Consider the following 25,034-nt stretch of genomic DNA (forward strand, 5'->3'; position numbering starts at 1 on the left):
CAACCATCTTTTGTTAGACCCTGAGAAAGATTCTGTTTTTCAGATCTGGCTTATCATGTATTCTGTGTGACCCCTGGCAAAATTCACTCAAGTTAATTTCATTGCTACTGATGTAGGGTTGTTAGTATGTAACACTTGCTTTAATCTATTATCGCATTGTCATTGCATTCAAATATATCTTAATTCTACTATATATTATTGATAGCATTTTAATTTTAAAAAGGACATCATGTTTGTCAAAGCTGTGTATTCAGCATGTTCTTCTGTAAGTATAAAAGCGAAAATGTATATATGTGTGTTCGCTTTTTCTGTGTGTCTACAAAAGGCTTCTTTCAGAGAAGCGGTCGCTCGCTTCACAACGTTTTAAAACTTTTTATATCACATATAAATCGTAATATCTCACTGTTAACAACGAAGCTCGCCTGTCTATTTAATTTGCTCGATTTCGGGAAGATAAATATTCAATATTTGTCACTCGCCGCATGTGGGTTAGTCTTTTTCCTATAACATCTTGGGGAAAAAAAAAGCGTTCAGCAGTAAATGAAATCCCGCAGTCAAACTTGACCTCATTAACTCGTTAAAACGCACACCTGCTAAATCCAAGTAATTAAATAAATTCAAACGTGTGTCCATAAGCATCTCGCAGTGGGGCAATGGTTAACGTCGCACGTTTTTTTTTTTTTTTTCACAACTTTGCCTGAAGGGTTCGGGTTCGATCCTCATACTTACTTTTTTTTTTTTTTCAACACCCCCCCCCCCACACACACACCTCCAAACACCCGGGAAACGCCAGGTACCCCTCGCTAGTTTTTTTTATAAAAGAAGTCTGAAGAATTAGTCGGAAATGATGGATAATGAAAAATTTCTTTATTATGTTTGATTTTTTTTTTTTTTTTTAAGTTGAAGTATGGCAATTCTCACTGATTCCATCATTTGGCAAGATTGACGAATTCGTAGGCCCGTCTTCCTTCTATAACAAAAGCTGCTGTGTATCTATCAGTAATTTCTGCTAATGGTCACTTCATTAAGTAAAACATGCCAGTCCCTTTTCTCCTCATCAATTAAGACAGTTTGTGAATGGAAAGAGCACATATCAGCTTCTAATATTATTTTTCTCTCCCAAACCGAGAGAAATGTTCACGTCTTAAAAAGCATTATACATGCATGAATATTAGTGTTTGGATGACTAATCGAAAATTTGTAAAATCAAAATATTTGGAGGTATTGAAATTGGAAAAATTTGTGCTTATTTTTCAATGCCCAAACGATTCTTTTGTCTTTTTCATTTGATTTTTGTTTAAAGCAAAATTCTTCACTGCTGGTAGTAATGATAAATATTTATTAAAAGTGAAACTAAAATCTACAGATCTCGCATCAATTGAAATGGATGGCTCTCGTCTTGGGCAGGCTCCATGTTTTGACAAGCTTCTGGGATTGACCTTTACTCCTGATCTGAAATGGAACATGCACATCAAATCTGTTGCCAAGGTTGCTGGAAAAATGGTGGGATCCTTCTACCACTCCAGTAGATATCTCGCTGCTGATGCAATTCTCTATCTGTATAAAAGCCAAGTATGTCCAAAGGTGGAGTACTGCTGCCATATCTGGACTGGAGCTGCTAAAAACAACCTATCCTGCCTTGACAGAGTACAAAATAGACTTCGTAGCCTAGTGGGGGATGCCCTTTTCTCTTCCTTGCAACCTCTCTCCCACAGAAGGGACATTGCGAGCCTGTCTTTGTTTTATCGTTATTTCCATGGGGAGTGCTTGTCTGAGCTCCAATTTCTGGTCCCCCCTCGCCAATCTTTCATGAAAAACACCCGTCTAGTTGAAACCACTGTCAGTAATTTTCCCCACTCTTTATCTGTGCCTAAATCAAAACGTAGATTCCATGAACAAAGCTTCTTTCTTAGAACTGCACGCCTATGGAACTCTCTTTCATTTGCCTGTTTCTCACCTGACTACAACTTGGATGTCTTCAAGTCTAACATAAACAAGTTCCTGATGAATCACCCCCTTAAGTAGACACTTTATCAGATTTCCATTACTAACGATTACTACAATATTATCCCATTGATTACTGTACATGCAATAACCCTTATCCCCGAGTGGCCTCCGGGCCTTGATAAGTGGTGACTTCCATGTAAAAAAAAAAAAAAAAATCATCCCCCCATGAATGTGTTCGCATGCTTGAGAAAATGTCTGCACATTTAATATACGTTTTTACAATGATTGGGAGGAAATAACAATTATATACTTAAATATTTAGAGATAAAAAATCGGAATTGGTAAAAATATTGGAATTGCTCTATTACTAATGAGCATTTAACAGACAAACCAAAAATTATGTAATTTTAAAATGAAAAAAAAAATCGTTTTTTATTTTCTTCTGTTTTTAATATGCTGAGATAACACATCACTCAGACTTAACTTATACCTAGCCGGACATTTTCTGTCTCAAAATAGACCACCCCCACCTCCCTTGGGATTAATACCAACAAAATTAGGAAATGGGGGGAAAATAAAATCAAAGTTTACTTCAGAAGTTATTTTTAAATATCAAAAGTCTTAATATATTTAAAAAAAAATGAATTAATAATAAATGATTTTTACTGCTATTTCACGGATTTATAGGATTTAAAAGTCCTATTAAGCACAGTTGTTTTTCTTTTACTTGGTTCACCAGGTATATCTATAAGCCCTGTCAGCAGGGCTACGATTCAACTGCAACCCTGTACAGTGGGGTAACTCCCCCACCCACCCCCTGAAAACAGGACACCTGTAGGCTGTTGGTGGTGAACCATGATGCTTTAGGACAGAATCCTGGCGGCTGAGTAGTTTGTGGTCTGGTGACTTGCAACAATCCATTTTGGCTAAACGTCAGACAGGTCTGATTTAATCAATTGATTAGTTATCGGACACTCTAGTATCCATAAGTTCATCTCCGACTGTATTATCTAAATATTAATTTACTTGTCCGAAGTCCAGTGTCACAAAAAAAACAAAAAAAAAACAAAACATTGTCATTGCAAACATTAATTGATGAGAAACGAATTACTTCCCTTTATAATTACTCTTTATCAGTTAAAAATCATTAAAACCATTTCCTCTCCCAATTTTTTTTTTTTTTTTTAACAAAGCAAAAACATGGCTGTCTGTTTACGGTTTCAAATTGGCTGTTTCATTTTATAATTAAAAAAAAAGTCATATTGAGAGAAGACTGGTTTTTTTATTATAGATTCTTTTTGAAATTCAAAAAATATGCAAGTGAATTGACATCTGTTCCTTTATAATTTATATTAAAAAATTATTCAGAAAAAAAAAAAACTTGTGTAAATTTTCATTGTACGGCACAATCATGTTGACGCACCAGTTCTTGCCAGATCACCGAAGTTGAGCAATGTTGAGCCTGGCCCATACCAGATGGGTGACCATTTGGGAAGGCGAGGCGCTGTATGTACCTTCTAGAAAGGTTGGGTTTGGGGCCAGCATCCTCATCTATATATATATATATATCTATATATATATATATATATAAAAGCGAAAATGTGTGTGTATGTATGTTCGCTTTTTGTGTATTTCCAAGAAAGGCTTTTTCCCGAGAAGCACTCAGTCGGCTCACAACTTAAAACTTTTTATATCACATATAAATCATAATATCTACAAGTTAACAACGGAGATCGCCTGTCTATTTAATTTGCTCAACTTTGAAAAGATAAATATTCAACATATTTCACTCAATGCTTGTGGATTAGGCTTTTTCGTATAATAAAAGTGACACTAATTCTGGCGGTATTTTTCTGGTCGCGATCGCCGGAAATGTCCGAAAGCAATCAGCTTTGATTGATGTGGAAATATTTTCCTTATATCAGACAATTGCTATTCAATTTAGACAATCCCCTTTTTATGGGGAGTTGGTCCCCCTCCCCCAACATTTTGAGGAAAATAAAAATAAAAGCGTTCCCACACTAAATAAAATACTACCCCGCAGTCAAAGTTGATCTCATTAAGTCATTAAAACGTGCACCTGCCAATTCTAAGTAATTAAATAAATTCAAACGTGTTTCCATTAGTATTTCGTGGTGGCTCAGTGGTTAACGTCACACATTTTTTTTTCACACTTACTTTAATTTCCAACTTTGCCTCAAGGGTTCGGGTTCGATCCTCATACCAAAATCAGTTGGCAGATTATAAATTATTTAATCGGCAAATCCTATTTATTAAAAAGGAGGATATGTGATAACATGTTATGAACATTGAGTTAGTATATAGATACGCTAATTTAATGTTCGTTGTATGTTATTACCTTCTATCCTCCTTTTTAATAAATAGGATCTCCCGATCACCAGAGATGCAATGTAAAAAATAAAAATAAATTAAATAAAAAAAATTTTTTAAAAAAGTCACTTTTGGATCATACATGAAACTAAAATATACTTTCTTGCTCTTCTGGCTAAGATCCAAGGGTAGTATTTGTTCTGTCTAAAGATGGTATAATATTGTGGAGTTTGTGCAGGACCTCTATACAATGGAAATATGTCACAGACTCCTAGGAGGATATTGGAGATAAACTATAATAACCAAATTACAGTAGAACCCCGGGAAACTTTTTTCTTTTTTTTTTTTTTTCATAGTTACGATGTGTAATACAATGTTTTTTCCCCCTACCCCTGGTTACGGTATTGGCCCTACCTTACGGTGTTATTTATAATGTTATTTAATTATATACATATGTATTATACAAGCACCCATGTTTGCCCAGCTGGGCAAACTTTTCCTTGTACCGGAAAAATATCCAGTAAATAAAACGTTGTTTAGTAAATCATTATTTATTTATTTATTATTTATTTATTTTTTTGCATTTCCATACACCAAACATGGATGTAAATATCACTAAAACATCCGCTGGGTCATAAGCTTCATTTCGAACAGCCTGCCTGGCTGTCTCTGCCTGGCTCTCTCTCTCTCTCTCTCTCTCTCTCTCACTCACTCTCTCACACACACACACACACACACACACACACACACACACACACACACACACACACACACAGAGTAAATCGAATTAACTAAGGAAGATAATAACTTCCGGTGAATACCGGAAAAGTATCCAGTAAATAAAACGTTTAGCAAATCGTTATTTTTTTTTTTTTTTGCATTTCTATACACCAAACATGGATATATCACTAAAACATCCGCTGGGTCATAAGCTTCATTTCGGTACCTATCTTGCCTGGGTGGATTGCCTGTAGGCTGAGACAAACCGCATCACACACACACACAGTAAATCGAATTAACTATGGAAGATAATAACTTCCGGTGAATACCGGAAAAGTATCCAGTAAATAAAACGTTGTTTAGCAAATCGTTATTATTTCGGTACCTAACTTACCTGAGTGGATTGCCTGTAGGCTGAGACAAACCGCGTCACACACACACAGTACGAAAATTTATAATGGATACTGTACTGTATTTTGTTTATGAATTTTTAATATGTACTGTATAAAATTTTGCTTAGGCTGCGCCATTCGGCGATTTCACCTTACGATCCCAACCACCAGAATGGATTAATGCTTTATCCCGGGATTTTAATGTACTTAGATAAATACTTTTACAGTTTTAATGAAAGGACTACACTAATATTGCAGGGTCTCCATTCATGCGAAACGGCCACAAAATGCCCAGCAGCAATATATTACATATGAAAGATGCCGCCGTGGTATTGCATTTGACAACTTTATTCAGCATTAAATGTCAATTAATAAATATCACGGTCATCAAAAAACACAAGAAAAATTCTGTTTATGCATTAAAAGTATTATGTTTTCATTAAATATTAATTTCAGTTATTAATAAATATTAATTGATAGGGGGATTACTTTGGGTTAAAATTTGTTTTTGCTATCGGATAAGCATGACATCAGTTTAAATTTGGTAGCCATTTTGTTTTGCTTCAGCTTCTTTCACATAACATTGACACTTTTCAGGTGTACTTTTCTCAATTTTAGATGTATAATACCAACTGTATTTTCATGGAAATGATTCCTCATTTACTAATATATAACAAAAACCTGAAAGGTCTCGATCTTTATAAATTGTCTATTAAATAACCCATACATTGTTGATGAGCAGTATACCAAAGCAATCGCCAAGTATAGTGTGTGTGCGTGTTGCTATGATATTTTTAAGTCCAGATTCTTGTTTCAAATGTTATGTTTTTGCACTTGTGCGGACGTATCTAATCCTGCCTGGCTCCTACAATTAGCATGCAACTTTTTTATGTGTATAGTCATTATTACAGAAAGCTAAATAATTTCAAGACGATCTTCTTTAAACCCCAACCTCTTCTCCAGCTTCGTATTTGTTCCGACTTGTTTTTTGATGAATCGTTACTTCGCCATTTTTGCTTGACAATCTCAAAAGGGTCGACAGTGATCAATGATTTGCCATTTTTCGTTTTTAGACAAGTTCAGACATGACTTTCTCATCAACACCTTTCACAACACATGAACTGTATATTTTTCTTTTGCACGCTCCTTACACAACTCTTTCTCTATTGTTCCTCTTTATATCCCCCCCTCCCATCCTCCATTTTTTTTTTTTTTTTTTTTTTTCCTGACAAAGGAGGGATTGGACCTAGTAATTAACTCCTGTTCATCCATTTGTTCGTTCACACCTTTTTCAATAACCACGCCTTCGATTTAAAAACCTTTTTTTTTTTTTTTTTTTTTTTTTTTTTTTAAGTTTGCACAAACATTAGTCATGGTGAAAGTAAATTTTTTGACTCCTGGAGGGGGACCCTGCTTTCTCGGGTCCGTTTCCCCTTCATCTTCATCCAGTATTGTCTTTACCCTATTACTGGAACCCCAAATTTGCTGACTGAAGTTCCATACAGAGTAACACTCCCAGCTGCCACTGCTTGTAATGGGGCTACCTGTAGACCATAATGGAGTGGAGCAGCAGCAGCAAATGACCAAACCGGCTGCGTGATGTGACATCACAGCAGATACAAAAGGACACACGTGGAGGGAGAAGCGATGTTCGGAAAAGCATGTATTTGAGATACATGTGTAACGTCACAGCCGAAACGAGAAGTCACACATGGCCGGAGAAGCAGGAATAAAAAGGTCTTTGTTAAAAACTGAAATAGCAAGTTGAATTTTTATGTTTTTTTTATTTTTATTTTTTATTTTTTTTTTGTTTCCTTGCAACGGAGTCCACATGTTAAAAAGTGTAACGTTATAATAATAATCTAATAATAACGTTATAATAAGTGTTAACTTGGGATGCTTTAGGACAGGATTCTGGTGGATGAGCAGTATATAGTCAAGTACGTCCCCGAGTGGCTTCCGGGCCTTGATAAGTGGTAACTACCATGTAAAAAGAAAAAAAAAAGTCAAATGATTGGAATAATCCACTTTAACCCTTACTTCGACTAGACTGGAGGCTAGGGAAGCCGGATTCAATCAATCGGCTGGTCATGTTGTATCTCTCAGTTCATCCCCAACTGATCTTGTAAATATCGGAAACCTTACTTATTTTTCTTCCGAATAAATACTAGAAGATGATGGCTGAAAGTGAATTGCATTGGGGACAAAAATTTATCACTGCTGAAGAATATTATTTTCTAGACGTCATGGATGATTGATATGCCATGAGTCAAACCGGACAATTCTGGGAGTAATGTTTTTGGGAGTATAAATTAATTTATAGGATTCCAATTGACAACAGTGTTCTCAATGATGCTGTGTTAAACAGAGACTTAGAGGGAGAAGATGACAAAATACCAAGGTCTTATGTATGACATGAAAAGAAATTGTAATCTTGGGAAGACTCCATCATTCCAGTAATTATAAGAGCAAATGGGCTCAAGAAAAAAAAACTACCTTCGCACATATACACGGTGAACTAAGCGCAAGAGAAATATAAATAATGGCATTTAAAGGGAAGGTTAGGATCTTAAAATGAGTTCTCAGAATGTATGAGATACGGAGTGAATGTCTAGCATCCGGTAGAATGTCTTATCCCCATCTAAAGCAACAAGTTAAAAATGGAAGAAAAAAAAAAAGGTTGATATACCATAAAACAAACGAAACCCATTTTTTTTGTAGCATGAGTACTAGACAGCAAGTTGTGACAAGATTGGTTGCATTTAATTTGATAACAAATCCCCTATTGTTAATTAGCAATTGAAAAGCCTATCCTGCGTGTGCTCCATATTGGACAATTTGATATTTTCAATCAGCAACACTTTTTTTTTTTCACTCTTTCACGTTTGTGAACAAAGCACACTTTCTTTCAAATCCTTGCTTTCATTATTTTGTTCTCGTCATAATTATTGCATAAACCGTTCATCACATGTTGAGTTTAGGCTTAGAATTTCCTTCTGTCAGTTATTGTATATTCAGAAGACTTGATAACAATTTTATTTTTGCTGTGAAAGAATCAAACAATTACATGCAGTTCTCTATCTATATAAGAGCCAGATACGTCCAAGGATGTTGCAAGTTTGTCTCTGCTTTATCGTTATTTTCATGGAAAGTGTTCGACTGAGCTTCAATCTATGGTCCCCCCTCGCCAAACTTTCACAAGAAACACTAGACTAGCTGAAAACATTATCAATAATTTTCCACACTCTTTATCTGTGCCTAAACCTAAACATAGATTCCATGATCAAAGCTTCTTTCTTAGAACTGCACGCCTGTGGAATTGTCTTCCATTTTCCTGCTTTCCAGCTGTCTATAATATGGTTGTCTTCAAGTCCAACGTGAACAAGTTTCTGATGAGTCGTTCCACTTAAGTTAACAAATTTACCGAACTTCCATTACTATCGATTACTATATTGTCCTTTTGACTACTCTACACTCTTTAACCCTTATCCTTGAGTGGCCTATCGGCCTTGATAAGTGGTGATGACTATGTAAAAAAAAAAAAAAAAAAAAAAACATTTGAGAATGGCAAAAAGAAATGAATATAGTTGAAAAAAATTTTTTTTTTTTTTAAATAACCACATATTTTTGATTATTCAGACTACTGTTCTCATCTTGAGTGTTATTTTCACAACGGTTTGGTTGATGTAACCTCCGACCTTCTTTGGGTCTATCTTTTGAAGCTCTGTAACCTTTCAGTCAAACTCTAGAATCTGTACATAATTTTGAACGGAATCCTTTATTTAATCCATTGAGGTAGCATTCTCTCAATTCGTCCACCATGACTGAGAAGAACTCCTTAGTAATTTACAATTGCATTCCTTCTATCGCCTGCACTGAGGATTGAACCTTCAACCTCTAGAAGAGTATCACTTAGATTTAAATTTTCGATGTATGTGCGGGTATATTTAGACAGCATTCTTTGCTTTAAGTATATTTCATTAAATATTATAGATAATTTATGTTTACATAAATCAGAATAAAATTCTGATCTGTTCTAGTTTTTTGAGTTTTCTTGTTTCTGGTATGAACTAGCCGATATAATCAGCATAATTGCTTTTTTACCTGAGTACTTTCTGATCCATCCAGATCCGTGTTCAAAGGTGGTTCTCGGTATAGTTGCTAGGATATTTATAGGGGTTATAGATCCCCTCCCCCTCCTCCTGCCAGAAAATCACATTAACTATATTAAGAAAATATTTGGTTACAAAGCGATTAGGGCACGAGCACTTGGTTTACCAGTATAGAAAAACGAAGCAACACAGGCTTGCAAGAGAAAAAAAACAAACAAACCCACAAACTCTGATATATTGTGTATAAGTCAGTTGTGCTCGGAGTGTATGTGATACCGTTGGTGTACAAAAAGACCTTGTTTATCAACGCATCATTGACGCCAGTTGATAAGCTCCTCACATCTACCACGATCTACTACCGTCTGCCCGAGTTGCAAACTCAACAGTCAAAAACAACTAAGCCACAAAAACTGACTACTCTATAAATTAACCTCAACTAGAAATTCTTAACACCCGATATTTGTCCCAGAGTTTTTTTGTTTTTTTTATTCTATTGTCTTGGATCATAGTTGTAGGTGGGGTATGCCCATCTATCTATCTATCTATATAAAAGGCAAAATTGGTGGGCGCGTTTTTGTATGTCCAAGAAAAGCTTGCGGTGGGAGGTGGGGAGGGGAGCACTTGACTATGTTACTATTTTTTAGAACTTTTTATATACTTCCTAGATTATACTATCTACGATTTGTGAACGGACGTCATATCTACATTTATTTACATTGAGTTTTAAAAAATTCCTTCTATTCTATCCTTTTGTGTGTTTGTTTGTCTTTTTTGTATAAATAAAGTGAACCTAATCGGAGCAAAGGTACAGCGCCTGGCCTTTTGTCCCAGGATGTCTTGAAAGCAATTAGCTTTTGATCAATATTTGGGAAACCCTTCATATCAGACACTTGCTATTCATTTTGATGCTGTCAAAGTTCCCCTTTTTCAGGGGACTGACCTTGTGAGGAAGCAAATAAATACCACGAGAGAAATCGGAAAGCTTCATTGGCCCCAGGCCAGGTGTAAAAGCCACTTTCATTTCTGCACCTATTCCTATGATTCTCTCAACTTGATTATCATTGAGTTGACAACTTTTTAATGACATCGTTAAATTCAAACGCTTTTTAATTCCTGTGGTGTCATAGCATAGCGGTAAGAGTTCAGGTTTTCTTTCACTTTCTTTTCCACGTTCGCATCACGGGTTCGAGTCTGTCTGCTTACTAACCTTTTTTGTTTTTTCTCAACACACCTCCAAACACCTCGCACAACACTGGGCACCCCTGCTATTCTATTATATAAAAGACAAAATGGGCACGCGCATTTGTGTACGTCCAGAAAGGCTTTTTTCGCTGGGCTTCGCAACGAGGTTACTATTTTGGTGAACTTTCCTTATACTTCCTACATAATATCTACAATTCGAAAATGGACATCACCTCTATCTTTATTTTGATAGTTTAAAAAAAAACCCTGGTTTCCAGTGTTTGTTTGTCTTTCTCGTATAAATAAGGTGAAACTAACTCAAAGCAAAGGCAACCGCTTCTCGGCCTTCTTAGCCGGGGCATCTAGAAGGCAATTAGCTTTGATCAATGTGGGGAAAACCCTTCATATCAGACAAATGTTATTCATTTGGACACTGCCAGAGTTCCCATTTTTAGGGGGGAGCTGGTTTTCCCAAACATTGTAGGGAAGCAGATACGACAGAAACTGGCCTACAGTGTGTGATTCTTAACTTAAGCCGTTCATTTCTGTGCCAGCGTGAACTCCTTCACTTAACTCATTTCTGCAAGTCAACTTTTTGATTGACATCGCTAAATTTGAACGCTTTTCATTTCCTGTTGCGTCAAAGCATAGCGGTAAGATGTCAGGTTTTCTTTCACTTTGTTTTCCACCTTTGTGTCACAGGTTTCAGCCTGCCTACTAACACTTTTTTGCTCAGCACACACCTTCAAATACCCGGGCAACGCCAGCCCACCCCCACCCCACCCCCGCTAAAAAAAAAAAAAAAAAATCTAATAAATCTGACTTCTGACTCCAGTCAGTTTTTAAAAACCTTGTCTAAACTTCTTTGCTTTAGAAACTCCAAACCGTTGATGGCTCCAGTGTGATATTATGGATGTTCCCTCGCCCAGAATGTTAGGAAGTGATTTATGACAATGGAAGGAAATAGTTTGTTAGCAGAATAAAAGTGTAGAAAGTAAGGCTAGTAAAAAGACAGTGAGGAGCCATAAGGTCTTGTGAATTCTTGAGATGGGAAGATGCCGCATGATCAGTGGTTGGTTTTCAAATAATCATGGTAGTGGTTAAGGTGTTATTTTCGATTATCTGAAACAGACATTCCGATCACGGTGTTAATAAATTTAGGAGTTTAGTGAGTTTTAGGATAGTTGGCGACCGACAGTTTGTTTTTTGTTTTTTTGTTTTTTTTGTTTGTTTTTTTTACGTAGGCATCACCACTTATCAATGCCCAGAGGCCACTCGAGGATAAGGGTTACAAAGTGTACAGTAGTCAATTGGACAATACAGTAATCGTTAGTAATGGAAATTCAGTAAATTTAACTTAAGTGGAACGGCTCATCAAGAACTTGTTTACGTTGGACTTGAAGACAACCATATTGTAGTCAGCTGGAAAGCAGGCAAACAGAAGACAGTTCCAAAGGCGTGCAGTTCTAAGAAAAAAGCTTTGTTCATGGAATCTACGTTTAGGTTTAGGCACAGATAAAGAGAGGGGTAAATTATTGATAATGTTTTCAGCTAGACGAATATTTATCGTAAAAGTTTGGCGAGGGGGGAACCATAGATTGGAGCTCAGACGAGCACTTGCCATGAAAATAACAATAAAGCAGAGACCAGCTCGCAACATCTCTTCTGTGAGAAAGAGGTTGCAGGGAAAAGAAAAGGGCATACCCTACTAGACTACAAAGTCTATTTTGAACTCTATCAAGGCAGGATAAGTCCTTTCTAGCAGTTCCTGCCCAGATGTGGCAACAGTACTCCATCCTTGGACGTACCTGGCTCTTATATAGGTAGAGAATTGCATCAGCAGTGATCGATCTACTGGCTCGATAGAAGAATCACACCATTTTTCCAGCCACCTTGGCAATGGATTTGATGTACTTGTTACATTTCAGATCAGGAGTAAAGGTGAAGCCCAGAAGCTTGTCAAAACATGAGGCCTCTCCAAGACGAGAGCCATTCATTTCAATTGATGCCAGATGGGGATCAGAACATTGATGTAAAGATAGACGCTTGGTTTTAGATGCATTAAAAGTAACCAGCCACTCCTTTCCCCATTGTACCACATGCTCAAGATCAGAGGAGAGAGAATCAAAGAACTTGGTCTTTTACGGTCTTTGATGTGCTACCATAGATGGTAGTGTCATCAGCATAAATGTCTACGAATGATGTAAGGATGAAATTTGGAAGATCATTCATGTAGATGAAGATTATTAATACTGCACGCTTCTGATTTCTGTTGACCAATTAGAGACAATTGATGGCATTTGGTTGCTCAGAGCAGATCTGGAGAGTGGCTTCAACAACAATTAAGATGGGGATGTTAGCATTTAGTGTCATTTTCTGCTTTAATAATGGTAATCGGCTGTTGCGATAACACAAATTCATCTGCAAAGGTTATCGAAAGAGATGGAGAGTACTGGAAATCTGGGGAAAATTGTTGTCACTCTGACTCCAGGGAACACCACAAGTTGTTCTCAAAGAGAAATCTTTGCTGGTCTGTGTGACTACTACTAGTGAGTAAATAATAATAATAATAATAATAATAATAATAATAGTAATAATTAGCTCTTTTAGTGCATGCACCCTTGGCAGTCGCTAATGTAAGAGATGATTACATGGCCAGAACGAGAAAAGATTATGAAGAAGAAAACCATGACACTTCATGTTGGGGTCGGTTGTTGTCAAGAGAGAGCACGTTCCTTCACACCAATAATAACGGGTTATGGTTCTAAAACAAATCTTCTACGGGTATATTATCATTAACATACTGAAGTAGCATTCACCCTAGGTGGGTTGAACCAGCTTCCTCTGAAGGGGGAAGCTTTATGTGAGTATCCAATTCACAAGTTGTCCTCAGTCACTTGTATATCCCTGTCAGAGATAAGAACATTGGGTTTTTACGGTTCTTGCAAGAAAGTGTCAACATTCTCCTACATACAGCACCTAGTATTCCCAAATAGTCACCCCTCTGTTATTGACCAGACTCAACGTTGCTTAACTTTGGTGATCTAACGAGAACTTGTGTGGCAACCTGATCATGTCATATAGAGCTGAATAAATAGATACACCTTGAATTGACCTTGTGCTCAGTTTGTCCTTGTGATAAGGCCGATCAATTCTCTACTTGATGATAAAAATAATTTTTTAATAATAACGGGAACAAATTGGATTCGTCTTTGATTGATATTTAATTCTTTTGTTTTTGTTTTGATGTTTATATTTTCATCAATGATTATTCCTGTCTCGTCTTTCTGATTTTTTTAATCTCTGGATGATTTTAATCGCAGTGTTTACTTGGTTGCAGCTTTGTAAAAACTAATGATTACTTGCACAGACTCCATGGAAATTCCACGGAACTGTTTACATCAATCTGTATAATTTGCTATTAATAATACTATGTCTTTTGAAATAGGACAAAAATAAGTGTCAATATCGGATAAATCTATATCTTAATACTGTTGTGCCTTTAATATATGTACGTATGTTTGTCAGTTTCCAGATTATAAATTATTCGATCTGGAGATCCTATTTATTAAGAAGATAGGTGATAGCATACTATGAACATTAAATTGGTGTATAGATATGTTAATTTTATGTTTGTAATAGATCACCTTTTATATTCCTTTTTAATAAATAGAATCTCCCGATCACCAAAGATTATGTAAAAAAAAAAAAAAAAAAAAAAAATTCTTAAATGATGTTGCTTTTGAGCCATACATAAAATTAAAATATACCTTCTTGATCTTCTGGCTAGGATCCAAAGGTAGTATCTGTTCTGTCTAAAGATGGCATAATATTGTGGAGTTTGCGTTCGCACCAGACATCCATACAATGAAAATATGTCATACTCCTATAAGGATATTGGAGATAAACCGTAATCAGATGTATTCTGAAACTACATTAACTAGATTACTTAGATAAATAATGTTACAATTTTAACAAAAGGATTACAATAATATCGCCAGGTGTCTATTCACGCTGAACGTCCAGAGCAGCAAAATATTACATATGGAAGATGCCACTGTGGAATTTCCACAAGTTCAGCTAGTCTATATAATTATAAAAATCTGTGGACCTTGCTTTCATCCTGTCTTTGACGATTCGATCTTTTAAAAAAAAGGATGACAGGCGAAATATATATATATATATATATATATATATATATATATATATATACGGGCGTGACTCAGAGGTTAAGGAATGAGGGTGGAGAGTTATGTTTTGGTTTTGATTTTAGCTGATGGCACCTAAGTCGTATATATATATTTTTAGTTTTGATTTTACTACTATATATTTTATCTCACTACCATATATTAGGTTTTATACAAAAATCAATAGAGAATTGTCTCTATAATAATAAATATGTAATCTGCATGAATTAAAATATCATATTTAAGCGTATCTTATGACTGGGCAACACCGGGCAGCCTGCTAGTGTCCTTTAAATGTTCATGGATGTGACATTCACTCTGGGTCAGTTGGGCTAGCTCTTTGCAACAAGTTCACCACGTCCCAAACACTGGCTGATAAGGCACAGTTTTCAAAGTTGAATCCTTTATGGGTGCAAGCCATTCATCATCCAGCAACGAACCCCCGGAAAGGTGAAGGCTCAGAATCAGTTCAGCATCTTGCTTCACTGTCCTCAGCCAGGTTTAGAGTCTACCACCACGTTTCTTTCAGCCTGAATGGATAAAGTCACCTGGGTGTCATTAAAGAGTATGGCTGAACCAACGAAGGCATTTGGTAAAGAGACTTTTGGAGGAAGTGGATCCCGCAACGAGTGAGAATTGTACTGTTGATACAAACTGTTACCATCGAACACAGAGAATGCAGCATAAGCAGTGATGGTCGGATACCTCCACTTTGCGTAGGTCACTTGTCTGCACTGGCCAAGTCTCCCAGCCATAAAGGAGAATGATGTGGACAAGGGCTTGGTAGATTCTGACTTTAGTGTTCAGAACTAGACCTGCCGTTCTTTCCACAAGACCATACCATTGAAGGCGCCATTTCGCACACATCTCGCTATACTGTCCAGATTTAATCTTCCTTTGAGATCCTCAGAACTAACCGTTTTTAAAACTTAGATTGCACATTCATCATATCATTCTCATATCATTTCTAACCATGCAATGCATATCCTCAACCCTCACTAGCCAGGTTTCACTTCCATACATCATACTGTGTACACATGCCTGATAGATTCTTCCCTTGGTCTGCTGGTTAGTAATGATAGTAGTTGCCTGAACTCCATTCACTCTTAATTCTTGCCACCACACTAGCACCTACTCCACCTTGTGCTCCAATGATATCACTAAAGTACTAAACAATACAGTAATCCAAATGATATAAATTATAAATCCTCGTATAAAAAAAAATATTTATAAATTATTTATATTATATTTATAAATTATAAATCCTCATATAAAAAAAAAATATTTATAAATTATTTATATTATATTTATAAATTATTTATATTATATTTATAAATTATTTATATTATATTTATAAATTATAAATCCTCATCTAAAAAAAAAAAAAAAGAAGAAATATTTCAACAAATTGGATCCAAACTTCAAACAAAAATGGAAATTCCACAACTCTCCTTACATTTCATAAAACCATCACACAAGTTGAATTCTAACAATTATGTTTATATTGGGGGGGAAAAAAAAAAAAAAAAAAAAATATATATATATATATATATATATATATATATATATATATATACATTCTCTAGTGCTACCAGATCGGGATGTCTGAAGATATTGGCTTCCTGAGACGGAATGCACCTAACATTGATGCTTTTTGTTTTTCTACTTCCTTTTGCAAGAGTTTATGTTCTGCAAAACCAAAAACAACCCACCTTTTCCCCCTTTTCCTTTTTCCCTCTTTTCTCTTTCTATCTCCCCCACTTCCTGACTGGTACTTAAATTGTCACAAACATTACTACTGTAACCCTTTTCCCTCTTTCATTACAAAACTCATTGATGCTCTGTAAGGCAGGAAACAAAAACAATAAAATCCACTATAAAACAACCAAACCAAACACGACAAACTAGTGATTGAAGATACAAAATGCTTGAAGAATAAAAACCTTCTACAAAATAATTGGATTCGGCATTAAATAACCCGAAAAGGGTTGATATGCCATAAAACAACCAAACCAAAATTCATTTTTTATTTTTTCCACCAATAACAACCATTGTGAAGATACACCTGAAGAAAGTCGGAGGTTAAACTCTTCTGCCTCCTACAATGCTTCTTTGCGTATTTCCTGTCAGATTGCTGCAATTGCAGTCCTCTCTAATATTCTGCTTTCTATCTCTAACCTTTGATTTATCAAATATAGCTGTGTCGCACACGAATCTGGGGAATTACATACCGTATCCTTTTCTGATGAATTATTAAACCTTAAGGTATATGTAACCACATTGGGGAAAGGGGGCACAATCCTGTATCATGGGACCAATTGATGTAACCAGGCTGTTGCCTGTCCCAAAACGCAGGCTAACCCTAAGTCCACATGGCCACACTTTTATCTTTGTCTAATGATGGTACTTGCTGGTCACTGGAAATCACCACTCTATACCCAGAGCACACAAAATGCACACTACCATGTGGCAATATCTTTAACACGCTGGCTGTTCGTTGTTGATGCTCTCGTGTTGCTGACATATAGCCACTTTTACCTACATTTCAGGCATCGGGTTTCAGGGTAGATCTGGAAATTAACTGAATTATCTTCCAAAGATCCAAAACTTTGAAGATTATTTTCTTATAAACAAAAATAATTATTGCATGAAACAATTCCAGATACAATCCATGCAAAGCAAAGTTAATTTACTTGTTTAAATAACAAACTAATATTTTTGGATGCAAACTTGTTAGCTTAAAATAAAGTTCAATTAGCTTCCTTGTGCTTGGGGATTGCAAACTAACTCTCAGATTCTCTGAATTCTCACAGCATGGATCTATATCTTGGATCGGGGGAAGGGCAAGACAGGGCAGATCTGTACCCTTGGCTGGTCGAGACAAAATAATTGTATTATTTGCTAAAACAAAAGGGTTTTATAAATTTGTGGTTTCCCCTCCTCTTGGCCAGATTATCATTTCCTCCTCTGTCATTTGGAGATTAGCCCTTCTTCTATTTACCTCCTCTTTTTTCTTTATCTCTTTTTCCTTTTTCTTTCCTCCAAAATCCTTTTCTCTCTTTCTCTCTCTCTTACTCCATATCTCTTTCTTTCCCCTTTTAACTCACTCTCTCTCTCGTTATCCAAGTTATTTCTTATCTGCAAGGTGGTCTCTTGCTTAACATATAACACATGGCTTACTATATATATATATATATATATATATATATATATATATATATAGTGTATATCAATCCAGACATTGTGTCTCCCAAATGTCTATTGAAAAATGAATGTTTCTCCATAATATCTTAACAAAAACATATTCTATCATTTCTGAGTACATGAGAAATATTTGGTAAAGTGTCACCCCCTCCCCCCCCCCGGCCATACCTAACCCTTAGCCTATAAGCAAGGTAAGTTGTGCTGCCCGGCACATGAAAATAGTGTTATATTTATAATGAATGAGTACTTTAGCACAGAAGCTCACAGTATTAATGATGGAATTCTTCAGGGGTCCAACTCTTTTCCTGATCTACATTAATGATCTTCCAAATCACATCCTTTACATCATTCGTAGATATTTACGCTAATGACTCTACCATCTATGGTAGCACATCTAAGACCGTAAACGACCAAGTTCTCTCCAATTCTCTCTTCTCTGATCTTGAGCACGTGGTACAATGGGGAAAGGAGTGGCTGGTTACTTTTAATGCATCTAAAAACCAAGCTTCTATCTTTACATCATCAACGTTCTGATCCCCATCTGGCATCAATAGAAATGAATGGCTCTCATCTTGGAGAGGCGTCATGTTTTGACAAGCTTCTCGGCTTGACCTTTACTCCTGATCTGAAATGGAACACTTACATCAAATCCGTTGCCAAAGTCGCTGGAAAAATGGTGTGATCCTTCTATCGATCCAGTAGATATCTCACTGCTGATGCAATTCTCTATCTATATAAGAACCAGGTACGTCCAAGGATGGAGTACTGTTGCCACATCTGGGCAGGAGCTGCTAGAAATGACTTGTCCTGTCTTGATAGTTCAAAATAGACTTTGTAGTCTAGTAGGGTATGCCCTTTTCTTTTCCCTGCAACCTCTTTCTCACAGAAGAGATGTTGTGAGCTGGTCTCTGCTTTATTGTTATTTTCATGACAAGTGCTCGTCTGAGCTCCAATCTATGCTCCCCCTCGCCAAACTTTCACAAGAAATACTCGTCTAGCTGAAAACATTATCAATAATTTCCCCCACTCTTTATCTGTGCCTAAACCTAAAACGTAGATTCCATGAACAAAGCTTCTTCCTTAGAACTGCACGCCTTTGGAACTGTCTTCTGTTTGCCTGCTTTCCAGCTGACTACAATATGGTTGTCTTCAAGTCCAACGTAAACAAGTTCTTGATGAGCCGTTCCACTTAAGTTAACAAATTTATTGAATTTCCATTACTAACGATTACTATATTGTCCAATTGACTACTGTACACTTTGTAACCCTTATCCTCGAGTGGTCTCTGAGTCTTGATAAGTGGTGATTCCTACGTAAAAAAAAAAAAAATCCTTAAGTCGGTTTCAGAAATGGCAAAAAACAGTTTACAACTGCAACAAAAAAATGTAAAAAATGATAACACTAAGCATGCAATGGATTAGTATTAAAAATAAATTCATTCACAAAAAAATAAGTTGAAAAATCTTTAAAAAAGTGGTTTTCAAATCGTAAACTGTTTCAGTCATTTCCAACTACCAACATTACAATTGAGCTGCATCACTCCCTTGCTGTGTACGCCATTATCACACTGACACTGGTTACCTGTTGGATTACTGATGTTAAGCAATATTGAATCTGATTTTACTCGTTATAACCATCCTTGGTGTATGATTACTATTTCATGTTAAATTCAGTGTTATGTAGTTTACGGTTAAATATTTTCACGCACAAACACATACATCTGCTGCTTTATTGGTTCCTTTCGTTGACAAAAAAAAAAAAATTATATATTTTTTGTTTTGTTTTTAAATAAATTTATTTATTCATTAAACTCGCTTCTCATTTGTTTGTATTTTTCTTTGGATGTGGACATTGTGTGTGTGTTGGGGGGGGGAGAAAGCGTTAACTATTCTTGGTCAATTAAGTGGTAAAAAAAAAAAAATTAAAAACCAAAATCCACCGCAAAGAAGGCATGATTAATTTCATTATAAACTATGCTTTTTCATTATTTATCAGCTGTGGCTTAGCATATTTTTTTTTTTTTTTTTTTTTGCCGCCAACAATTTGATATTGTAATAAATATGAGAATATCTTCTTTAATTTAAGGTTTATTTATTTATTTTCAGTTTGTTATTGTTAGAATATTAATTTGATAACAAGAATTTAAAGAAATTAATTTTAACTCAAAACATTCATTGTGTGTAAATGGAATGTGACTACTAGCAGAAATTAATGACAATTGCAGATTTGGCAACTATCGATTATTTTGAGTTCAGCTTGTTTTGGCAATTCCTGAAGAAACTGACACCCGAGTAGTATTTGCAAATTGCACTTCATACATTCAATTTACTGAGGGGAAACATTTGAACGCGTAATTTCATGAATTAGACCTAACTGGTTACCTCGTTCATGCCATTTAACACCATTAGATTATTTCCTTTGGGGATATGTAAAGCCCCATGTCTATTTTGATGAACCAGATAACAGACCACTTGGAAAACAACATTCGATGCGCTATTGCAAAATACAGCCTAATTTAATGCATAGAGTTTATGAAATTTAAACTTCTAGATTGTGCCATGTATCCGAAAATGTATTTAAATTATAAATGCCAAAAATTAATCTTTATATTAAAAAAAAAAAAAAAAATGATAATTATCTAAGTCACAAAGCAACTGCAAAGGAGGCGGTTAAAATGTAAGGGAGATAACTCATTCTTATCTTTTTAAGTTTAAATCTGACAATTTAATCATTATTTCTGTTTCTTTGCAGGTACAGCTTATACTTCAGCAAATGCAGGACAAGTTTCAGGAGATGTCTGACAAAATCACAGGGCGCAATATCCTTTTTGAAATTCTTAACAAATGAAAGCTGTTGTTTTTTTTTTTTCTTTTTGGATTTTTTCTTTTTGGATTTTTTTTTTCCCCCCTTTTTTTTATTCCCCCCCCCCCCCACACACACTTTTTTTTTTATTCCCATTTCTTTTGGATTTTTTTCCCCCTTTTCTTTTGGATTTTTTTCCCCCTTTTCTTTTGGATTTTTTTCCCCCCTTTTCTTTTGGATTTTTTTCCCTTTCTTTTTGGATTTTTTTTTTTTATTCAGAGCTAAAGTAGACAATGTTATTTGATTTTTCTTATCTTTATTGGTGACATTTTCATTATTTCATAAATATAATAAAAAACAAAAAATGAAACCAGACAAGAATAGATCTGAGAGAAAAAGCACATGAAGAAAGTCGTAGGTTACATCAGCCAAAACACTGAGAATAACATCTAAGATAAAAACAGTATCCAAACAATATTGTGATGTAAAACTGTGTTGGACAAAGTGTTTGTCCTTATCCCACCCTATCACCTTGAAATCCATCTTTCTCCAGCCTTTTTACATCCTTTATTTCCGAACCTTATTAACTTCTTCTAGTCTTAGTGTTCTTGCAAGTCAAGTGGTAGGCCCTTATCCATGTAGCTAACTGTCTGCACACATGCAAATATTCCTGAAGGTTTGTTTAAAATAAGTTTTATGGAGGATGACCTTCCTTGCCCAACACCTTTTCATGATCGACATCGTCACCAACCAAGGTCAACAACCCGCACATGACTAAGTCAGTCAGTCAGTCAGTCAGTCAGTCACCCAGTCACCTTTTATGATGGTCGATACTCACCAAGTTTAAACTTTACATTGGGCATCTGTGTGCATTTTTTTTTTTTTTCTTTTTTCTTTAAAATGTTTTTTTGTGTGTACACAGCTGCTGTGGGCAATGTTATTTGTAATTTGATTGGCCACACCATTTCTTCACTGCAACCTCTTTCTCACAGACATGATGTTGCTAGTCTCAGTCTTTCTTATAAATACTTTTTTCAGAATTATCTCATCTATTCCCTACTTCCTTCCTCATTTGACTCATTGGTCTAGTGGTCTCCATTAATTTGCTGTTTTAATTCGTCATTGTAATACAGATTCTTTCCAAGAATTGCAAGGTTGTGGAACTCTTCCTGCTTACAGTTTTCTTTCTACCTACAGATTTGGTCTTTTCGAGACTAAGATCAATAAGCATTTTCTTTCTTTGTGATAATCATCTTTCATTCTTGTTAGTGTCTTACATCAAGCGGCTTCATGCGTTGTCTGGAATGATTTCCATTAAAAAAAAAAAAAATTCATGGAGTTATATTTGACCAGAGCATATCCCGCATATGTCATAGTAATAAACTCCCAATTGTCCAGGACAGCTCCTTCAATATTCACAGCTAAATTCCATATCTGAATCCTGACTCTCCTGTTTGCACCTATCTGTTGTCCTTAGTTCATCCATATAGCTGGAGGCAAATAATGTAACTCTTAATACCAAAGAACCGTTGATCTGCTAGATTCGTCCTCCTCCATGGCCATCCAACGTCCGGCTGCTGAGGTCGGGTTAGTTAAGATGTGCATCTCTCCCAGTGAATTAATGCGCCTCCAGATACCAACCTGAAAATTTCTTATGGCTCTGAGCTGTATATACAGCACCTAGCCTACAAAAGTGGTCACTCATCTGGTACTGGCAAGGCTCGTTGTTGCTTAACTTTGGTCATCTGGCAGGAACCAGTGTGTCAACGTGATTGTGCTGTATAATTAATCTGTACAAAACATAAATAATTAATCCGTGCCAAAATATCGATGAAATCATTCTGGTGAGATAGCGGCCTTTTTTTTTTTTTTTCTTTTTTTTTCTTTTTTTTTTAAATTAGTGAAGAAACGTTGGTGTTGTCTGGGAACAATAACTTAAAACCTGAAAGCTTTGTGTTATTTACATTGATTCACTTATATATAAATGTCATCACGTTGACACACTAGTTCTAGTTAGATCACTTAAGTTAAGCAACGATGAGCCTGTCCAATACCAGATGGTGATTATTTGGGAATACGATGTATTGTGCTTGGATGTAGAAATTTTCTGGGAGTCTTCATTATGACATGTATCTAGAAGGAAAATTCTGTTAAAAAAAAAAAAAAATCAGATCTACTGTCTGTTCTGTCTTATGACAATCATTTGCATCGATTGAGTTATACACACAGCTTTCACGACTATAAACAAATCATTTGTGTGTTTATATTAATGATAGGATGATTGCAATATTTTCCAATTTTGATACAATTACCGATTCTGATTCTTTATAAATCATTAAGTATTTAACAAGAGTTTTTTTATTTTTTCCAGATTACCATAAAAACATGTTAAATGTGCAGATATTTTCTCAAATGTAAAAGTACACTTGTGAGGGTAGAGATCTATAGATTTTAGTTTAAAATCAAATACTTAGTATTTTATTATTATTATCAGCAACCACTAGTGGAAGATGTTTTAAACAAAATCAAATAAAAAAATACAGTTTAAAAAAAATCATATCTCTATAATATATATATATATATATATATATATATATATATATATATATATAATATCTACACAAGCACCAAAAATTGCTCTCTCCACTTTATAAATTCATTGGGTTATTCCATTATTATCCAAGGAATGTGTCTATCAATCTCTACAATATTAATTATTGTTGGTAATGTGACATGAATGGTGATGACTATTAATTGTTTAACTTCCTTTGATTTGATTTTATTTTATATGAGAAAAATATCCTAAAAGGTTTTTATCTTGCTGAAGTAAAGCTTGTTTTAACTTGTTCTCTGGAAAAGACTTAAATTCATTTTGGTTGGAAAGAAGTCTAAATACCTACTGGCTTAATTTCTATGGAATTAAACTTGTCTAAGATCTAGTGTTACTATGCGCTTAAGTCTATTGTATCTAGCAAAACGGATGATTAGCAGGTACAGTTGGTTACCAACTAGCCCTGTAAATATAATCAGCAAATTTAGTTAAAATCTTGTCGTTTACAAGAGGTCTTCAAACTTTAAGTAAAACATCAGTTTTTCTTTTTAGATTTTTTTTTTGTATATAACAACTATTTGTATTTTAAAATAAAATGATAATTCAGACTAACTATGGAGTTAGAATTTTTGAAAATTTATCTTAAAATAAAAAAAAAAAATGGATGTTGAAATTTGCTTGAAAGGAGTTGTGTATGAAGGCTATATCAATGCGGTTTGTGGGGAAACACCATGGACAAGAGTTAGTATAAGCCTTGCTGAACAGTTGTATATGTTTCCTTTTATTTTCTCTCCTGAAGAAGGGATATGATTCTCGAAAATTAGGGACATAAACACTTGCCATCATGTTGGTAAATAAACATAATATAATTGAAAATTCCTTCTCATATTGTCATTATTCCTCTCTATACTAACTTGTGTCCAATGTTTCCTATGAACTGTATTCAAATAACTCTTTAAAAAAAAAAAAAAAAGTGGTTGAAAGAAATATAAGATTCCTCCTCTCGTTTGTTTTTATTTATATATATACTAGGGGGGGTACCCGGCGTTGCTCGGGTATTTGGAGGTGTGTGTTTTAAAAAACAGTTTTAGTAGGAAGGTAGGCTTAAACCCTGAAGCCTTGACGCGAAGGAGGAAACGAAAGGGAAAAAAAGCCAGACACCTAACCACCTTGGCTACGAGGGAAGAGGAATTGATAAGGCTGTTAAAATAACGTTTATAAAGTAAAATATACAGGTGCGAAGAACTGGTGTGACGTTTGACCTAGTTTTGCAGTGCAAGCCAGTTACTGTTTCCCCCGCTTTTCGAAGACGCTGCGAGCTGGTAAAAGTCGGGCAAATTAAATACACACGCGACTCCCGTTGTTAAGTCGTAGATATTATCATTTAGACGTGATATAAAAAGTTTTAATGAGCGATGGCCTCAAGGACCCGCCGGAGAAAAGGCTTTTGCAGACCCTACACAAAAAGCGAACATACATACATACACACACTTTCGCTTTTATATATATATATATATATATGATAATTATAGACATAATTATTCACTTTAAGTAAAAACAAAAAATTGTTTATTAATATCATTCTGTACGAAAAAAAAAGAAAAAA

At 35.3% G+C, this 25,034-nt stretch overlaps 1 protein-coding gene across 1 annotated transcript in view; it reads left to right on the top strand.

Moving 5' to 3' along the window:
- Positions 1-25,034, top strand: part of LOC145277983 (uncharacterized) — a 56,799-nt gene that overhangs the window by 25,979 nt on the left and 5,786 nt on the right. The window contains exon 2 of the mRNA XM_080130124.1: positions 20,827-20,893. Coding sequence (XP_079986250.1) covers positions 20,827-20,893 — 67 coding nt within the window. The remainder of the gene's footprint in view (positions 1-20,826; positions 20,894-25,034) is intronic.

Source organism: Euprymna scolopes, chromosome 6, assembly GCF_053919585.1.
Source record: "Euprymna scolopes isolate OS-2025 chromosome 6, ASM5391958v1, whole genome shotgun sequence".
NCBI lineage: Eukaryota > Metazoa > Mollusca > Cephalopoda > Sepiida > Sepiolidae > Euprymna > Euprymna scolopes.